Genomic DNA, 15,224 nt, shown 5'->3' with positions numbered 1-15,224 from the left:
TCAGGTAGGGACACTGCCTAATATCCTACAATGCACAAAACCTCCTCCCAACCTAGAAAAGAGTTCTGCAGCCCCAAATCTCGGTAGTACCAAGGTTGAGAAGCCCTGATCTACATGTACAATGTTTCCGTAAAACTAGACATGGTATTCTTACTCTAAGGAAAAAAAAAATCAAATCCACAAGTTGTGTTTTATTAGCTGTTCAATGCCACCTTCCATTCATATCTTGTGTTTTCATGAAATTTTATGAACTACCAGTACAAATCAATACAATTTTTTTTTAAACACACTAACAGCTTGAATGTTCTTGAAGCCTTTAAACAATGAGTTTACTGTGGGCAAACAGAAGGCAAGGAATCAGAGAGATAATTAGCTCATGCATCTGGTGCTGGCTAATAAATAAATAATTCTCACATGGATGTAGAAACCACTCAATGTTAACTGTATTTATTTTTTTAAAATGGTTTGAAACTGTAATCAAATGCAATTTCCAGAAGCATCTTGGTGATTGGGTAGAACTGCTTAATTTTAAAAATAATTAAGTGACTTCCACCTAGCCCCGGAGTAGTGAGTGAACATGTAGCAAAAACTTCCATCTCGCTGGGTTCTGGCAGATGGATTGATCTTTCACAAAATATATATTTCTGTATTTCTTCTTATGGAATCCAGAAACCAGGAAAAGCACCCTGCTTTGAAAAGAGATTGTTTGGTTCACAACTTTGGTTTATTGAAACAGGTAAGAAAGTGGTCCCCATTTCCCCTGAGGAGGAAATGTGTCCTCTGACTTTTAGATATCCCAAGATATCATGAGTCTCAGTGAGTTTCCTTTTCCATTATGGTGAAAGTGTCCTTCAGTTTTCCTCCAGTGTTCAGTTGCTCCTCTTAGGATATACTCTTCTGATAAAATGTATGCCTCTTTCTCTCAGTAGCCCCAGACCAGGCCTTCCCAATGTCTCAAGGCCTGCCGCCCCATGCCCGACAGGACCCGCATCTGAAGTCCCTGGATGTGTTGTCAATCTCTGAACTGAAAAGTTCTCCTAATGCATCTCAAAATATCTTCTCGAAAACGTAACATATGCTACCTTGTGCTTCCTTAGTAAGGCTTGCAAGTCGGTAATTAAATTAGCAGAGTATAACTTGCAAGCAAAAAAAAAAAAAAGTGCATTTGTAAATAAAAAATAAACAGAAATGGTTAAAAGGACATCCAAAAGATTATTTGGGGTTACTCTTGAGGGGGATTGATATGATATTTATGGTTTCTCCTCTGGTTCCTTTGATCTTGCTCACTGTTCGCATAAGGGAGAGCAGAGATCCACATTTCACAAGGTCTCCTCTGCTGCCTTCCAATATTCCAGCCTCCCTAAAAACTAGAGCCTGACTGGTGTAATCATTCATACGAGGAGAAATGTGCCTGTCTTTCATTCTAATAAACTTTTCTACAAAAGTGGGCTTCATTCCTGAATATTTCAATGAGCAGAGAAAACAACAGATCTCATTTTGTTGTAAACATCATCAGAACCTCCACACCAGCAGGCTTCTCTTCTCGTAACCATTCTGCCTTTGTCAGACACTTCTCGGGGTGCATCTGGGCTACATTTGCAGGCAAAGTAGTGATTGGAATTCCTGTTGCATAAAGCCAAAGAGAGAGAAATGGGAGGCTTTCTCCTCCGGTCTCTTTTGCTCATCAGATTCTTTCTTTCATCCTTTATGGAAGTCTCTTCCTTGTGCAGCCACTCTTTGGGGGTAATTGCAAAAGGAGAAAAGAAAATGTCTCCCACCATCCATCCCCGGAGGAGCTCAAGTCTTTTTGCTGCTTGTCTTCTGTTTGCGAAGGTGAGCCTCTATCTCGTGCCGGAAGACCAGCATCCCCAGCTGCCCGTGCGACGCCTCGTTCATGGCCTTGGACTGCATGCACATCTTGTACTGCTCGGGGGTCAGCTCGTCCATACAGCGCTTCTCGTGCCAGAGGTGGAAGAGTCCCCGCACGGGCGTCCGCACCACTATGAGGTTGCTGTGGAGATACTTCCGGTACAGGTGCACGTCCTCTCCACCCCAGCCTTTGATGTCCAAATCAAATCCACCTGTGGGGAGAGAACACTCTGTTCAGGCATGGGCCGCTCTGATCTATCCCGGCTTCCCTGAGGGGCACAGCCACAGAACTTTGCAAGAAGAGGGGTGTGCTTCACTGCCCCTCCAAGTTACCAGAGCACCCATCTGCGTCAGAGGCCCTGGAAATGCCCAACAGGGAGATGACCTTCATGGCAGACAGCACCAAGCTCTAGAGATAACAAGACCTGCAGCAGAATCTCGAGCATCTGTCAGCTTGGAAGAGCCATCAGCAAAACTGATGAGCAGCCAGGATGAAGTGCTTTGGCTTTCCAACTAGAAACTCCCCTGCCCACACAGGCAAGAAAGCCTCACCTTTCTTAACCTATGACCCGCCCCCCATCCCAAGCAGGAAGCACTGGCCTTGTGTCATGGTTTCTTGTCTCACCTGAGAGATTTACTCACCTCAACTCTCACAGCAGAGACGGGATCTCAACATCCCTTGTCAGATATTCTCTGAGCCTCTTTTGCTGGAACCCCAAGGTGGGGCTCAGGCATCGGATGGGGAGGGTAGGGAGCCACAACCAACCACCCCCTGGCTGTGTTTACGAGTGACTGTGACCCCTCAGTGGGGCACAGGCAAAGGAAGGGGACCAATGATGAGTCAGGGGGTCAGAATTTGTGTGCTGATTCTCTTGGAAGCTGCCACTTACCCTCTCGAATTTTAGATTTTTTTTTTATCCTTAAATGAAATAAATATCATAACCAAATAAGCTAGCAATGTAAGGGGCTGGTAGCTACAATTGATTTATTACTATTACTATTATTACTTGTTAAATACCAGGTGCAAAAAAAAAAACACGGGCAAGTGCAGGAAGCCATCTGTGAAAAACACCTGGGATCTTCTCTGGGCCTGTGACCAGGGAGATTTTAGGCTTAACCTTGGGAACTATCTGTGGCGTTCCCACTCCCACGCAATAGATTGCCCAAGGCACATGACCCTTATCTTCACTGTGCTAGGAAGACCTCTCATGGTCGCTCTGGGGATGGGCGTGGGGAACTGGACAGCCCACCGTTAGCCATTTTTGGAGAAGAACGTTCTATGGAAGGACTTTGATGTCCCCTGATATAAATAAAGCAGGTGTGGGCTCCATTTTGCCATAGTATATATCATCGATCCCTATGATCCGCAAGTCGGTCCTGTCCTGCCCCTGCTGTTTGAAATTATTTTCTGTGTCCTGGGGTTTTCTCTTCGTTCTATGTTTCCTAGGTTTTATTTCTCATCCACCCATTCCACTGAGGGGAGCCCCATTCCCACTGCCCACGCAGGACGTGGGCAGGATGCAAGTAAGTACAAGCTTGCAAGGAATGGGGTCTCACCAGGTCCCACAGGCTCTGAGGTTCCAGGGGAGGCTTCCGGAGGGACAGCACCCTCCCCAGCCTGCTGTGCTTCCTGTTTTTCAAGCACAGTGATGCCCATCTTTAGGAGAATCCAAAATGATAAACATACACTGAGTCCAAACATGAAAGATCCAAGAGGAGAATGCAATCTGATAAACATATTGATACGAAGCCAAAATAGATACACACGTGCGTCCACACAATCATCTCTGTATACAGTGCGAGGAAACAGAGTTCCTTGGAACGGAAATCTTCAGCTACAATCCAGAAATATCATTTGGGGGGATCTGAATGAACATAATCATAAAGACACCAAAGAACACCTGTTGTCAGTTGCTGAGTATCCTCAGCAGCTGCCACTCAGGGACCAGCACCTCTTAGGGGATGTGACTTCAGATGGTTTGGTTTTACCACTTTTTTTTTTTTTTTTTTGTAATGCTAAGGGAGGGAACCCAGGGCCTGTGCATGCTGGGCAAGTGCTCTACCACTGAGCCACCCCCAGCCCTTCTTTTAAACCTGATGGTTTCTCTGGGGTTCCACGGTCCCTGTGGCCTATCAGAATCTGCTCTGAACAAGACAAACCTACAAAACAGGGGCTGCTCCTGTACCTTGGTTTTAAAACAAGAAGCTCTACGGTTTGGGCCTGGGAGGGAGGAGACTGGGAGGGGGAAAGACAGAGCTCAGGGGAGGACTGGGGGAAGGAGCCCAGGGCGAGTTTCTGGCCTAGTCATCTGTAACCCACATTCCAGTCCCTCCAGAGGCACATGGGAAAGCACCACTAAGCGGAGGGGGGAGGTATTTCCAAGGGGGACAGGAGACTCTGTGTCCTCATCCCAGCTACATAACCACAGTGAAACCCCAGGAAGTCCCCTTGCCTCTGGGAACTCTGGTCGGCACAGCTGGAACCTGAGGGCCTTTCCTCTCTGTGCTCTGGAATCCCACGGGCAAGTGCATATGAGTGTGTGTGTGTGTGTGTGTGTGTGTGTGTGTACTGTACACATGTGTATGAGCATCTGTGAGTGTGACTATGGGCTTGTGAGTCATGTGTGCAAGTGGACAGCAGCTACACACTCTGTCAGGGTTTGAAGTGACATCTGACATCCCTAAGAGTTCAGCAGAGAGAAACCTGGGTCCCTTCTCGCAGGATTTTCCTAACTTTCTGGTTTCCCTTCTGCCCTTACTGTAGGCTCAGGAAGTCTGTAGGAGAGGTGGGGCACTGCAGCCAGAGGCCATGTGGGAGGGGGTGTGGGACAGCCTGCCCCAGTGCTTGTTCTGTGCCACAAGGACAGACAGCCAAGGTGCTGTAGAGACTAAGGGGCCAACGCCTGTCCACCCTCAAGCCTGACTTAGGCTAGCGGGAGAGGATGTGGAGAAAACCACACCACTCTTCACCACCAGCTCCTAGGCTCCCAGACACCGGCGGTTCCTAAGGCCTGTGCGGGCAGTGGCCTCCGGGTGGCAGCAGAGACGCAGCTTTGCCTCACCTATGTTGATGAAGTCTGACCGATACTGACAAGTCATCCCAAATCCGAAGTCTCTCCAAAATCCAGTTTCCTTCTTTATGACCTATAAGGAGAGCACTGTCAGATACGGCCGGGAAAAACAGTCTTCGCACGCTCCTGTGAGCAGTGCTAAAGAGGGGGCCCACCCCACCGCCCATAAACAGCCCCGGCCCCAGGGGAGACAGATGGATTTGATCCTCACAGACAGGAATACAGGAAGCTCACCAGTTCCAAAAAACCGGGCCTTGTGATTTTTGGCACCTCTGGGTGGAATGTTTCTAGGGTGTAGGCATGAAAACACACACACACACACACACACACACACACACACACACACACACACACGCGGGAGAGCAAGTTTTTGAGCAGTGCCATGGAAAAGCCACCTACGTGTCTGGCCCCATCCCAGGGCCAGAGAGAAGTTGAGGCCTGGGCCTCTCACACAGGCCCCGGGCGGGGAGCCAGCAAAGGGCTCAGAAAGTTGAGGAAAGGGATGGAGAGAACAAGTCAGGATTCAGCCGTCCTGGTGCAGCCCACAAACACCACTCCCTCTGGGAATAAAAAGAAACTCCGCTCTGTTCCAGGCTCCCCAGCTCCGAAACCTCTCTCTCGCTGAGGAAAAGGGCGCTCAGAGGCCAGGTCCTGCAGGAAGACGCTGCCCACTCATCCAGGCTGCTCCAGGAAGGCCACCCGGAGGTGCCAGCCTACAGGGCGGCCCAGAGGCCATCCAAGCTGCGACTGTCTAAAAAAAGTGAGACCCGGCTCTGCTCAGTCTCTTACTTTGCAAGTAAATTTCCAGGAGATTTGCTGAGGCAGCAAAACGTTTTGAAAAATTTATACACACACACACACACATATATATATATATAATTTTTTGAGATCTTTTTAAGATTTTTTTTAGTTGTAGATGGACACAATACCTTTATTTAATTTATTTATTATTTTTATGTGGTGCTGAGACTCGAACCCAGCACCTCACACGAGCCAGGCAAGCGCTCTACCGCTAGCCACCACCCCAGCCCCTGTTTTTGAGACCTTCAGAGTTAATTTTTATGATTTGCTTTTGCAGGTCACATAGGTACTTAAGAGGATAGCAGTCCCCTCCCCAAGCCCAAGAGGCAGCAGGTCCCCTTTGGGACCCGTGACTGTGTGGCCACTAAATAGAAACAGTAAGTGAATGGGGAGGAGTGGCAGGGACTTGTCCCAACTTGACCACAGGACGGCCACTTCAGCTCAGGCAGGTCCCTTCATTTCTTTGGGCCCCTATTTTCTTTTCGATAAGATGACGGTGTTGAACTAGTCACCCCTAAGGATTCTTCCAGCTCTCACATCCAAACCTGATTCTCATCACTGTTCGTCCATCTTCCGGAAGCTTCCCAGAGCCTAGATTATATTTGACAAATGGTTTTTAAAGGGATTCGTCACATCTTAAAATTCTTTCCCTTGGAACCCAGGAGGCCATCTTATTTGCACGGGGACCCACTTGTAGGGGTTGTCCACTCCACTGCGACACGTCACAACTCCCTGAGGGAGAGGGGACCTAGGGAGGTTCTTGGGTGACAGCTGCCCTCGTTAGATGTTCTTCCAAACCACCTCAGGACCAAGGGCTGCCCTGAAACACCTCCGGACAACAAGGACATTTTATTAACATCAGCTGGAAAGATTCTTTTTTTTTTTTCGAGGCAGGAAATTCTGGAAAATTCTCCTCTAGGTCATTTCATAAAACGGCCTTTTGCTCCTTCCCTGACCCCCCACGTAGAGGCCCCTCTGCTGGCCAGGATGCAGACCGTCCTCTAAGTTTCTGGGTAGGAGTGCAGTTGCAGAGCGGAGCCAGCGTCCACACTTCACACACTTGGCTGAGGTCTACGTGGGATTTAAAAGAAAACGCTCCCGATGGGGAAGCAGCCGGGCAGGACTTGGGAAGAACAGGACAGCTCCCAAGAGGTGGCTGTCCCGGGACGGGGTCCATGTAGTGCCCGACAAGGTGGAGCAAGGTGAAGGGCGCCCTTCACCTGGGGACGGCATGACGGGGACAAGCTGATTTACGACCAGGGGAGAGAGCTGCAGAAACAGTCATTGAGGTCGGCAAGCCACAGAAAGCCACCAAGTGAGGAGCTCAGTGAAGTGCAGCCCTTTGTGGAGACGACTTGGTTGTGCCCACAGCACATAATTCCAGGGCAAGATGGAGCTCACTCATGAGAGGTTCCCCCAGGCCAGCAGGCTGCAGCAGGGACTGGAAGGGAGCCCTCAAGAGCAGCCTGGGGGAGGGAGCGAGTGCTCTCCAACACCAGTCCAATCCCATCACGCTCCCAGCAAAAACCCTGTAGTGTCTCCCCAAAGCAATCCCAAGAGAATCCACGGGAAACCTCTGTCCCTCCACTACCTGGCCTCCCCTGCCTCATCTCTGCCTCTCTTCCCATCTCCCCGGTACACAGTCCTACATCCTGCCGCCCAAACATGGATGTCTCAGGCATCCAAGGCTGGGAAACTACCGTCTTCAACCTGGTCACCCTGCCCTGCTCACCCCTGGACTCTGCTCCTATCCCATTGCTCAGAGCGGCTTCCTGACCCTCCTGACTAGTGGAACAGAATGCTGGTGCTTCTTACACCCGAGGAGCCATCGTTTCTTATTAGGACCAAAACCCAAGGTAGCATCAGCATCTTTCTCCAGGACACCTGCCACCCCGTCACACTCCGTGCCGTCACCCTGGCTCATCTTCTCCATAACACGCCTGGCTCTCTGACGTGGTCTGCTGTCACGTTCATGCCTCCGTTTGCTGACAGTCGTCACCCACCACCCTGGGTGAACCAAAGTCAGGGCCTTGGTCTCATTCAGGGCTATATCTCTAACACCCAGACACTGTCCAGCACACAGCAGGCACTTAATAGATGCTCATGAGTAAGAGGGGCACAGTCCTAGGGCAGAGACAGTTCCCAGCAGCCAGTGGAAACAGACACACTCCAGGTGGCAGACACTTGTCAGCAAGTGACTCAGCAAAGGCCTAGGAAGTCCAGTGGTGATGTCAGAACCCTGTGACCCAAATGGAATATCACTCAGCCATAAAGAAGAATGAAGTTATGGCATTTGCCGGTAAATTAGGCTACCACGCTAAGTGAAATAAGCCAATCCCCCCAAACCAAAGGCCAAATATTCTCTTTGTTATGCAGATGCTAACCCACAATAAGGGCAGGGGTGGGAGGAGGGAAGAATATAAGTTTTCATTGGATTAAATAAAGGGAGGGGAGGAGGATGGGAATAGGAAAGACAGGAGAACAAATCAGACATGACTTTTCTAAGTTCATATGTGAACACACCCCCCAGTGAAACTGCACACCATGTCCAACCACAAGAATGGGAGGTTATACTCCATGCATGTATAATATGTCAAAATACATTCTACTGCCATGCATGATTAAGAAAAGGAAAATTAAAGAAAAAAGAATCCTGTGGTCAACAGATAAAAGTGTCTTCCCCTTCCTGGGACTCACAGCAGAGGGCTTGACTGACTTCTCAAAAGCTCTCAGACATATGCATCCCTGGTGTCTACTGCCCCCGGGGGTGGTGGTGAGAAGCCTCTCTTGCATTTCACCATCTGTCCACGCAGCCACCTTTGTTTAACAATGTCTCTCCACAGCTGGCCTCTCATCTCTCCCTGCAGTGCCACCTGTCCCCCCTGAGGGCAGGCTCAGCACCGCAGGCCAACACACCACGCCAGGATGTGGTTAGGCCTGCTCACCCGCAGGAAATTCCCAGAGCCACTGCTCTGTGGGCGAGCCACGTGATGGGGTGATTATTTTCTATTAGGACCCAAACACAAAGCAGGAATCAGCATCTCTCCCCAGGCTGTGGAAGGCGGGCACCCCACCCCGCAGCTGCATGGGCGCCCGCCGGCAGGCAGCACCTGTCTGGCTCATGGTGCTGCCTTGGACCTCTGCCCACGAAGCAATCTGGACCCAAACATAAAATAAATAACAGAGACTCAGGCAGAGTAGCTCCTTCAAATCAAAGAGAGTCTCCCAAGAACCGAAGCTGGTCGCCCAGCCTGGCACTCACCAGGAATGCCTATGGGCAGAATGATGGGCCTGTGAACCGCAGGGCCCCACACCTGGAAGACCGCGTGCTTGCTGTCGCCATCTTAAGATCCCCGATGCTTTTGGACCTGTGCCTGCATTTTCATTTTGCTGCTACTTAGGTAGCAGGTCCTTCTCGGTGAGCACGAGACACCCTGAATGGCAGCGGCTTCTAGGACGGGGTTGGATACCCCACCACATATACCCCTTGTGCTGTGTATTCCTTTATTATTTGGGGCCCAGAGATCAAATTGCAAAAGATTCCAGGAATGTCCTCTTTTTTGTGGCCTCTGTGTATGGAGGTAGAATGCTGTGGCCAAGTTCACTGAGCCTGCGGTGGGCAAGCCCAGAGCCGCGCTAGGATTGCTGGGACAATCCCAGTTCCATTGCTGGAGCAATAAGGTATTCTGGAGCCACCACTTTCAAAAGATTCACTTAAGAATGGGCTCCCGTGCCATCTCCTCCCAGGTCTGCGCTCATTCCCATTTTCCCACAAGCCTTCTTTAATCAGCATCTGTCCTCCCCCAACCCCTCACCGAACTGCCTCTTCCCAGGCCACGTTCTGCCCAGGGATCACCCCGGTTCTCTCAGCTCCAGAACAGGGCTCTTTCTTCTCCTGAAGCACTTTGAGGCCAAAGGATGTGTGTGTGCCCTGCCACTGGCACTCCCAACCCAAGGTGGCACTTGAGTTTCTGCGTTTGTCACTCAGCAGCTGTGGGAGTCTGAGCACGTGTCTTAAGCTCCCTGAGCCTCAAATTCCTCGTCTGCAAAGTGAGAGTCATCCTTCTAGAGCATCCCATGAGCTGATCCGGGCACAGCATGGACTTGTGAAATGGCGTCCGCTAATTATTTTTGTTAACTCCGTGAGTGTGTATTTCCCTAATAAATAAAAACAGACTGCAAGGATGCACTCCATGTGCTGTGCTCAGCAGGCAATTTTTTTAAAAGCTAAAGTGTGGGTCTGCATAAAACACTTTTTGAAAGGAGTTAGAGAGGTAGGGGTGTCATCTGAGGGAGTGTGGGGACAGGTGCCAGCCTCCTTCCTGTGCTGAACAGAATGGTACAAAGTCCCTGCATTTAAAATTTGGGAGTGGCTGCACAGCGGGCAGAGAAGCTGCATCTGACACCGAGGACGTGAGAAACGGTGAGCACTTGTGCCCTTGGCAGCGCGTCGGCCTGGGTGTTTCTCTTGCTGGTACCAAGTGCCTGATGGCAGGGTTACAGATACACTCTCTGTCATCAGGTTAGAGTCAGTTTGTGGAGGACAATTAATCCCCAGAGGGGGTCAGGCTTGTAGTGTGCTAGAGCCACTAGGACCAGCTCCCAAGGACTGTGCCTGTCCCTTCGCAGATCTCTGTTCATGCGACATCACGTTGGTGCCCCGAAATAGGCCGCAGTGGGAGTATTTACACATTGGAAATCGGCACACGCCATCACCAGGGCCTTTTCCCCCCCTTTTCAGAGAGTGGGTTGTTAAACATTTACCAGCACACCACTGGCTTCATGCCATGGAAGACTTTTTTTTTTTTTTTTAAAGAAAAAAAATGGAATTAATCTGTGTTTTTGAAACACATCCCCGGCAGAGGGTGAAGAAAAGACTAGAGAGTAGGGGAGAGTCGGGATCTAAAGATAGAAGTGGTAGGAGGCTCCTGCAGGAACCTAGGCAAGAAGTAGCAAAGCTCGAGCCAGCAAAGTGGAATGTCTCAAGTGAACATTTATTTAAACGATAGTCATCCCTTTCTCAGCGAGGTGTTTCTACAGGAAAGCATCAGCCCGTTTCATCTCGCGGCCGAAAACCCCCCAAATTAAATATTAGTATAAAGTCCCATGATGTCACTTATTACTTATTCGTGATGGCCTGTGCTCAAAGGTGAAGAAACAAGTCGTCTAGCACACACGCACCCTCACACATTCAGTTCCTTGCTTTTATCTGCAAGCAAAATAGAAAACGACAGTGGCAACAGCCGTGAGGAGTAATAACTGACACATTGACAAACGAGGTCATATTTTCAGGGCTGCTGGGAAAGGTTGACTTGTTTGCATAAGTAACTTTCATTACAGCTGCATTCTGGACCTATGTCCCCCCTGGCCTGTGATACCGAGGCATTCCAAGGAAGGCTATCAAGATTTGTTAATGGATGTGCAACCACTTCTTCCTAGACTGAGCCTAAACGTACCCCCAGGAGGAGGTCTTTCCTAATTTATCTATCTCCAGTCATTACTTTTTATTTTATACCTTCTCACCACCCACACACTCCATCTCCATTATATTGATTTCCCCCAATTTGATGTTTGCCTTGGGGATTTTTGTCAGCAGCCTATTGCTTTCACACTTCGGCTCTCATCCTGAACCTCAGCAAATCCATTTCCAATGCACTGGAGGAAGGAAATCCTGGCCTGGGGCTCAGCTCCGTCACTAGCAGCTGGGCAATCTTGGATCAGTCATTCCACCTCTGCAGGAGGAGGAGCCGGGCGAGATCTCTCATAAACAATTCGGAATACAGGGACCTGCTGCAGTCCTTCTGACTCACCTGGGCCAAGCCCTTGGGCAGCAGCAGGTACTTAAGACTTGGCATGTCCAGTAAAGAAGGTGACTTAATTTTTATTTTGGTGGATGGGGAACTTTTGGAGTGTCCTTTTTCCTCAGATTAAATAATCACAAATATTAAACTCCAAAATAGCAGAGTCATGTGCTCTGGGAGAGGTCAAAATGTTTCTGTAAGTAAACGTCAAAGGCTTCAGGATATTCCAGCGCTTCTAGCGGTGGACTCAGGAAATCTGAGCTGTTTCTGTCTTAACCACTGCGTCTGAGGTTCTGGGAGACCAGCTTAACTGTGCTGACTGTAACATCCCTCTGTTTCTGCTTCTCTGTTGGAATAATAATACAAGGATAAAACCTTTGAATTGCAAAATGAGCAGAACTCTTTTGCAAGCAAATAAGGTCTTTATGAGTTTGACCTAAAGAATTAATCACATTTGAAACCAAAGGAACTTTTATTCTGATTGGCTGAAAGAAACTCAACTCTGCGCCCTACTTTTCCCTTAAACCTTATTAGAAGGTTAAGACTCTTCAGGACAGAAAATGAGAAGTTTGTCTTGATGGAGGGAGATTTCACTTGTAAGCAGATGAGAACTGGCTCTTGGGGAGTAAAAATGTATAGTTTGTTTGTATAAAGCATGGTTAAAGGTACTCTACATCAATGGACATACAATGGTGCTAAAGTTTCATGGGGTACTCTCTCTCTTAGTGTGTCTCCTGGCTTGAATCCATGGAAACCACACTAGGACATGGGTGAGAAATCTGTGTCTAGCCTGAAGATCCTCAAAGCTGCCACATTTTGGAAATGATCATATACCATCAGCTGCCAGAGGTTAACTGGGTAGGGAGGGAGGGAGGGAGGGTGAAGGGCACAGGATGGGCCTGGAGACAATAGATTTGCAACTTGCAGAAACTAAACACAGAGGTAGTCCCCAACAGAATTTCACCGCACGCATGTTTTCTATGGAAATTCATTCACTTGCCCCTTGCACAGGGGCAGGAGAGACTCTGTCACGTTCATGAACCAGATTTCCTTCCTTCCCCCTCAAGGTTACTCAATGGGAAGAAACTTGCTTTGTCCCAACAGGAGGCGGATCTACGTAGGGCAAAGGAGAACAGAACACCCCCTGGTAGGAGCAGCCCAAAGATTCAGCCCCAACTCAAATGCAGCTGAGGACAAGATATCTCACCTCTCTGAAGGGAGGATGAGCAAGAGTACAAAAGCCACCCGCTCCACTTCTTTTAGTGGGTTCCATGCCAGAGCCAATACTAGTCCAAAAACATGAAATGGAAGATTCTAGAAATAAATATGTCTATTATAGTATATTGTCATAATTATTCTATTGCTAATTAATTAATCTCTTACTATGATTTATAAATCAAACTTTATCTTAGGTGTGTATCTATAGGGGAAAACAGTCTGTGTAGGGTCTGGTACTACCCATGGTTTCGGGCATCCACTGGGGGTTTTGGAACATGTCCCATGGATCAGAGGAGACTAAAGTAACAGAAATGCATTCTTGGAGGGGCAGCCTAGGCTCAGTGGAGGTCTTCTTCCTGTTTGCCCCCTGCCCCCACCCCATGCCTGTGCTGATTTTCTGCCGAAGGGACCAGCAGTCTGTCATGACATCTGGCTTCGAGAGTCGCTGGCCATGTGGTTCCACAGCCCATCACCTGTGTAGCTGCGATCTTAGCAGAGAGGTCTCTCCACTACTCCTTCAAAAGCCCCCTTGCCAGTGACACCTCTGATGCCAGTGTCCACCCAGGCCCGCTGATATGTGGTAATTGTCCTGCCGTGAGAAAGACCCAGGACTGGGGACCTGGCTCAGCCCTCGTTCCCCACCGGCTAGCCCTGTGCCCCGCGGTGAGCCGCGTCTTTCCAGTGTCTGTTTTCCACCTGAACAATGGAAACATTAATCTCACCTTTCCTATGCGGCAGGATTTTATAATAATAAAGAGAAAGTATGCTTCAGTCACCACGCAATAACACTCGTTCCCCAAGAACCATAGAAGAAAACTAGGAAGGTGTGAAATTACCCTCCTGTAAGGTACCGTTCCTATTTATTTTCCACTTTTAAATACTGCAAACACTTTCAATCCACAAGGCGCTGGGAGCAAAGGCCAGAACATCTGCTCAACTTACAAAACTACTGAGGGAATCCATCCACAGATCCCCACTAACCTTCCCTCACGGTCAGGCACCCCTGGTAATGAAAGCCACAAAGCAGCCGCACAAACGGATCCGCAGGGTAATGACTCACCAGCTGCTGTTCCAGGGGAGGGACCGCATCGTGATGGCCGTAGATTATGCCAGGATTGTACTGGCTGAAAAGGACTGGGTAAAACACCTTCTTCCCTGCAAACCAGAAAACAAGCATTTGCTTAAAGGGACAGATTCATTGACATTCAGCCTCTGGGACGTCCTGGATATCTGCGCCCACTTTTCTTTTTTCTCTTCTCTCAACTCTAAATAGATCTGACAAGCACAGCCCAGGTAGACCTGTCAATCAGATGCTCAAACATTTCTGCCCTCCCAGAGCAGGGATAATGTTCAGGATCTCCACAGCCTGTGGCTCTGGCACTGGGTACCCACCAAGGAGGTGGATATGGAAAAAGAGTCCTGGTTCCCCTGCTTGGCAAATATTAACCCTTTGATGGCTGGATCCAGGGCATTCTCAAGGATTCCCGGGGAGCCTGGGGTGACAGGGCAGCAGGGCGTAGAGAGCTCAGAGTAGTTGCTCTTTACCCATGTATAGGAAATACAAGAAATCTTCCCCAAAGTAGGAAGAGTTTCTATATTTTAACAACCAATATGGCCATGCCAGTAATTCTTAGCTGATTATCAGTCCTGCCCAAGCAAAGTCTATTGAAATAATTTTCATAATGTGGGCTCCTTCTGCTCACAGCCCCTCCTGCCTTGGTACTCACCCACAGATGTCCTTTTCCCTTTGGATTGGAACAGTCCCTGACCTTCTCACCACACCTTCCCCTGTGATGGCCACTAAGGCTGACCTCCCAGTAGAACATGGATACGGGGTTACACAAACCAACTCTGGACTCAGTCCCAGAATTATGGTGTCTGCCCAGGCCTGCCATGTGGCACTCAAGAAGAGACCAAACCAGATGACTGTCCCTTTCTGTGTCCCTGGGGTAAAATGAGCCTGGTGAGGCAGGACATCAGAGTGAGCTGCAGAGCATGACACCTGGGGCAGAGGGCACACCTGGCTGTGTGTTCAGCCTGCACGTGTTGAGGAATTCAGAGGTGAAGTAGATGTCCACGTCACAGAAAAACAGCAGGACGTTGCTTCCCTTCCAGAAGCGGGCTCCCACATCCAGTCCCTTTCCCCGGGAAAACTCTCCATTCAGCTGGATGAAGGTGAAGTTCCTGAAGTTGGCGGCTCTGGAAGGGAAGGTGAAGAGACAATCAGGGACAGACGTTCCCACGCCCCGTCTTTCCCGCAGGCTGACAGAATTCCCAGGGGGAAAAACATGGCCAGGACCATGCACCTCTGACCCTGTTTCTTCTGTAACCCGAAGGGTGCAGGGAGGGGCCACCCAGGCAGGTACTGGGACGGAGAGGACCAAGAACACCTAGCAAACTTTTAACTTGGTTTTTTCCCCCTCTCTTGTGTGTCTGGCAATTTCCCCACGTTGAAAACTGTGCT

The 15,224-nt window shown here is 49.2% G+C and overlaps 1 protein-coding gene across 6 annotated transcripts in view; it reads right to left on the bottom strand.

The window, feature by feature from the left end:
• Nucleotides 1-431: 431 nt before the first annotated feature.
• The window catches only part of Csgalnact1 (chondroitin sulfate N-acetylgalactosaminyltransferase 1), a 305,396-nt gene continuing 290,603 nt past the window's right edge, over nt 432-15,224 (bottom strand). For 5 of the 6 annotated variants that reach the window (XM_078030934.1, XM_078030933.1, XM_078030937.1 and 2 more), the window contains 4 exons: nt 14,781-14,959; nt 13,821-13,915; nt 4,932-5,013; nt 432-2,081 (listed from right to left, as the gene is read on the bottom strand). In XM_078030934.1, the coding sequence (XP_077887060.1) occupies nt 1,798-2,081; nt 4,932-5,013; nt 13,821-13,915; nt 14,781-14,959 (640 nt within the window). In that variant the 3' untranslated portion in view covers nt 432-1,797. The remainder of the gene's footprint in view (nt 2,082-4,931; nt 5,014-13,820; nt 13,916-14,780; nt 14,960-15,224) is intronic. The other variant, XM_078030938.1, reaches the window with a different exon arrangement.

Source organism: Ictidomys tridecemlineatus, chromosome 14, assembly GCF_052094955.1.
Source record: "Ictidomys tridecemlineatus isolate mIctTri1 chromosome 14, mIctTri1.hap1, whole genome shotgun sequence".
Taxonomy (NCBI): domain Eukaryota; kingdom Metazoa; phylum Chordata; class Mammalia; order Rodentia; family Sciuridae; genus Ictidomys; species Ictidomys tridecemlineatus.
The sequence above is the reverse complement of the archived record's forward strand: the minus strand, read 5'-3'. Positions and strand labels throughout refer to the sequence as shown.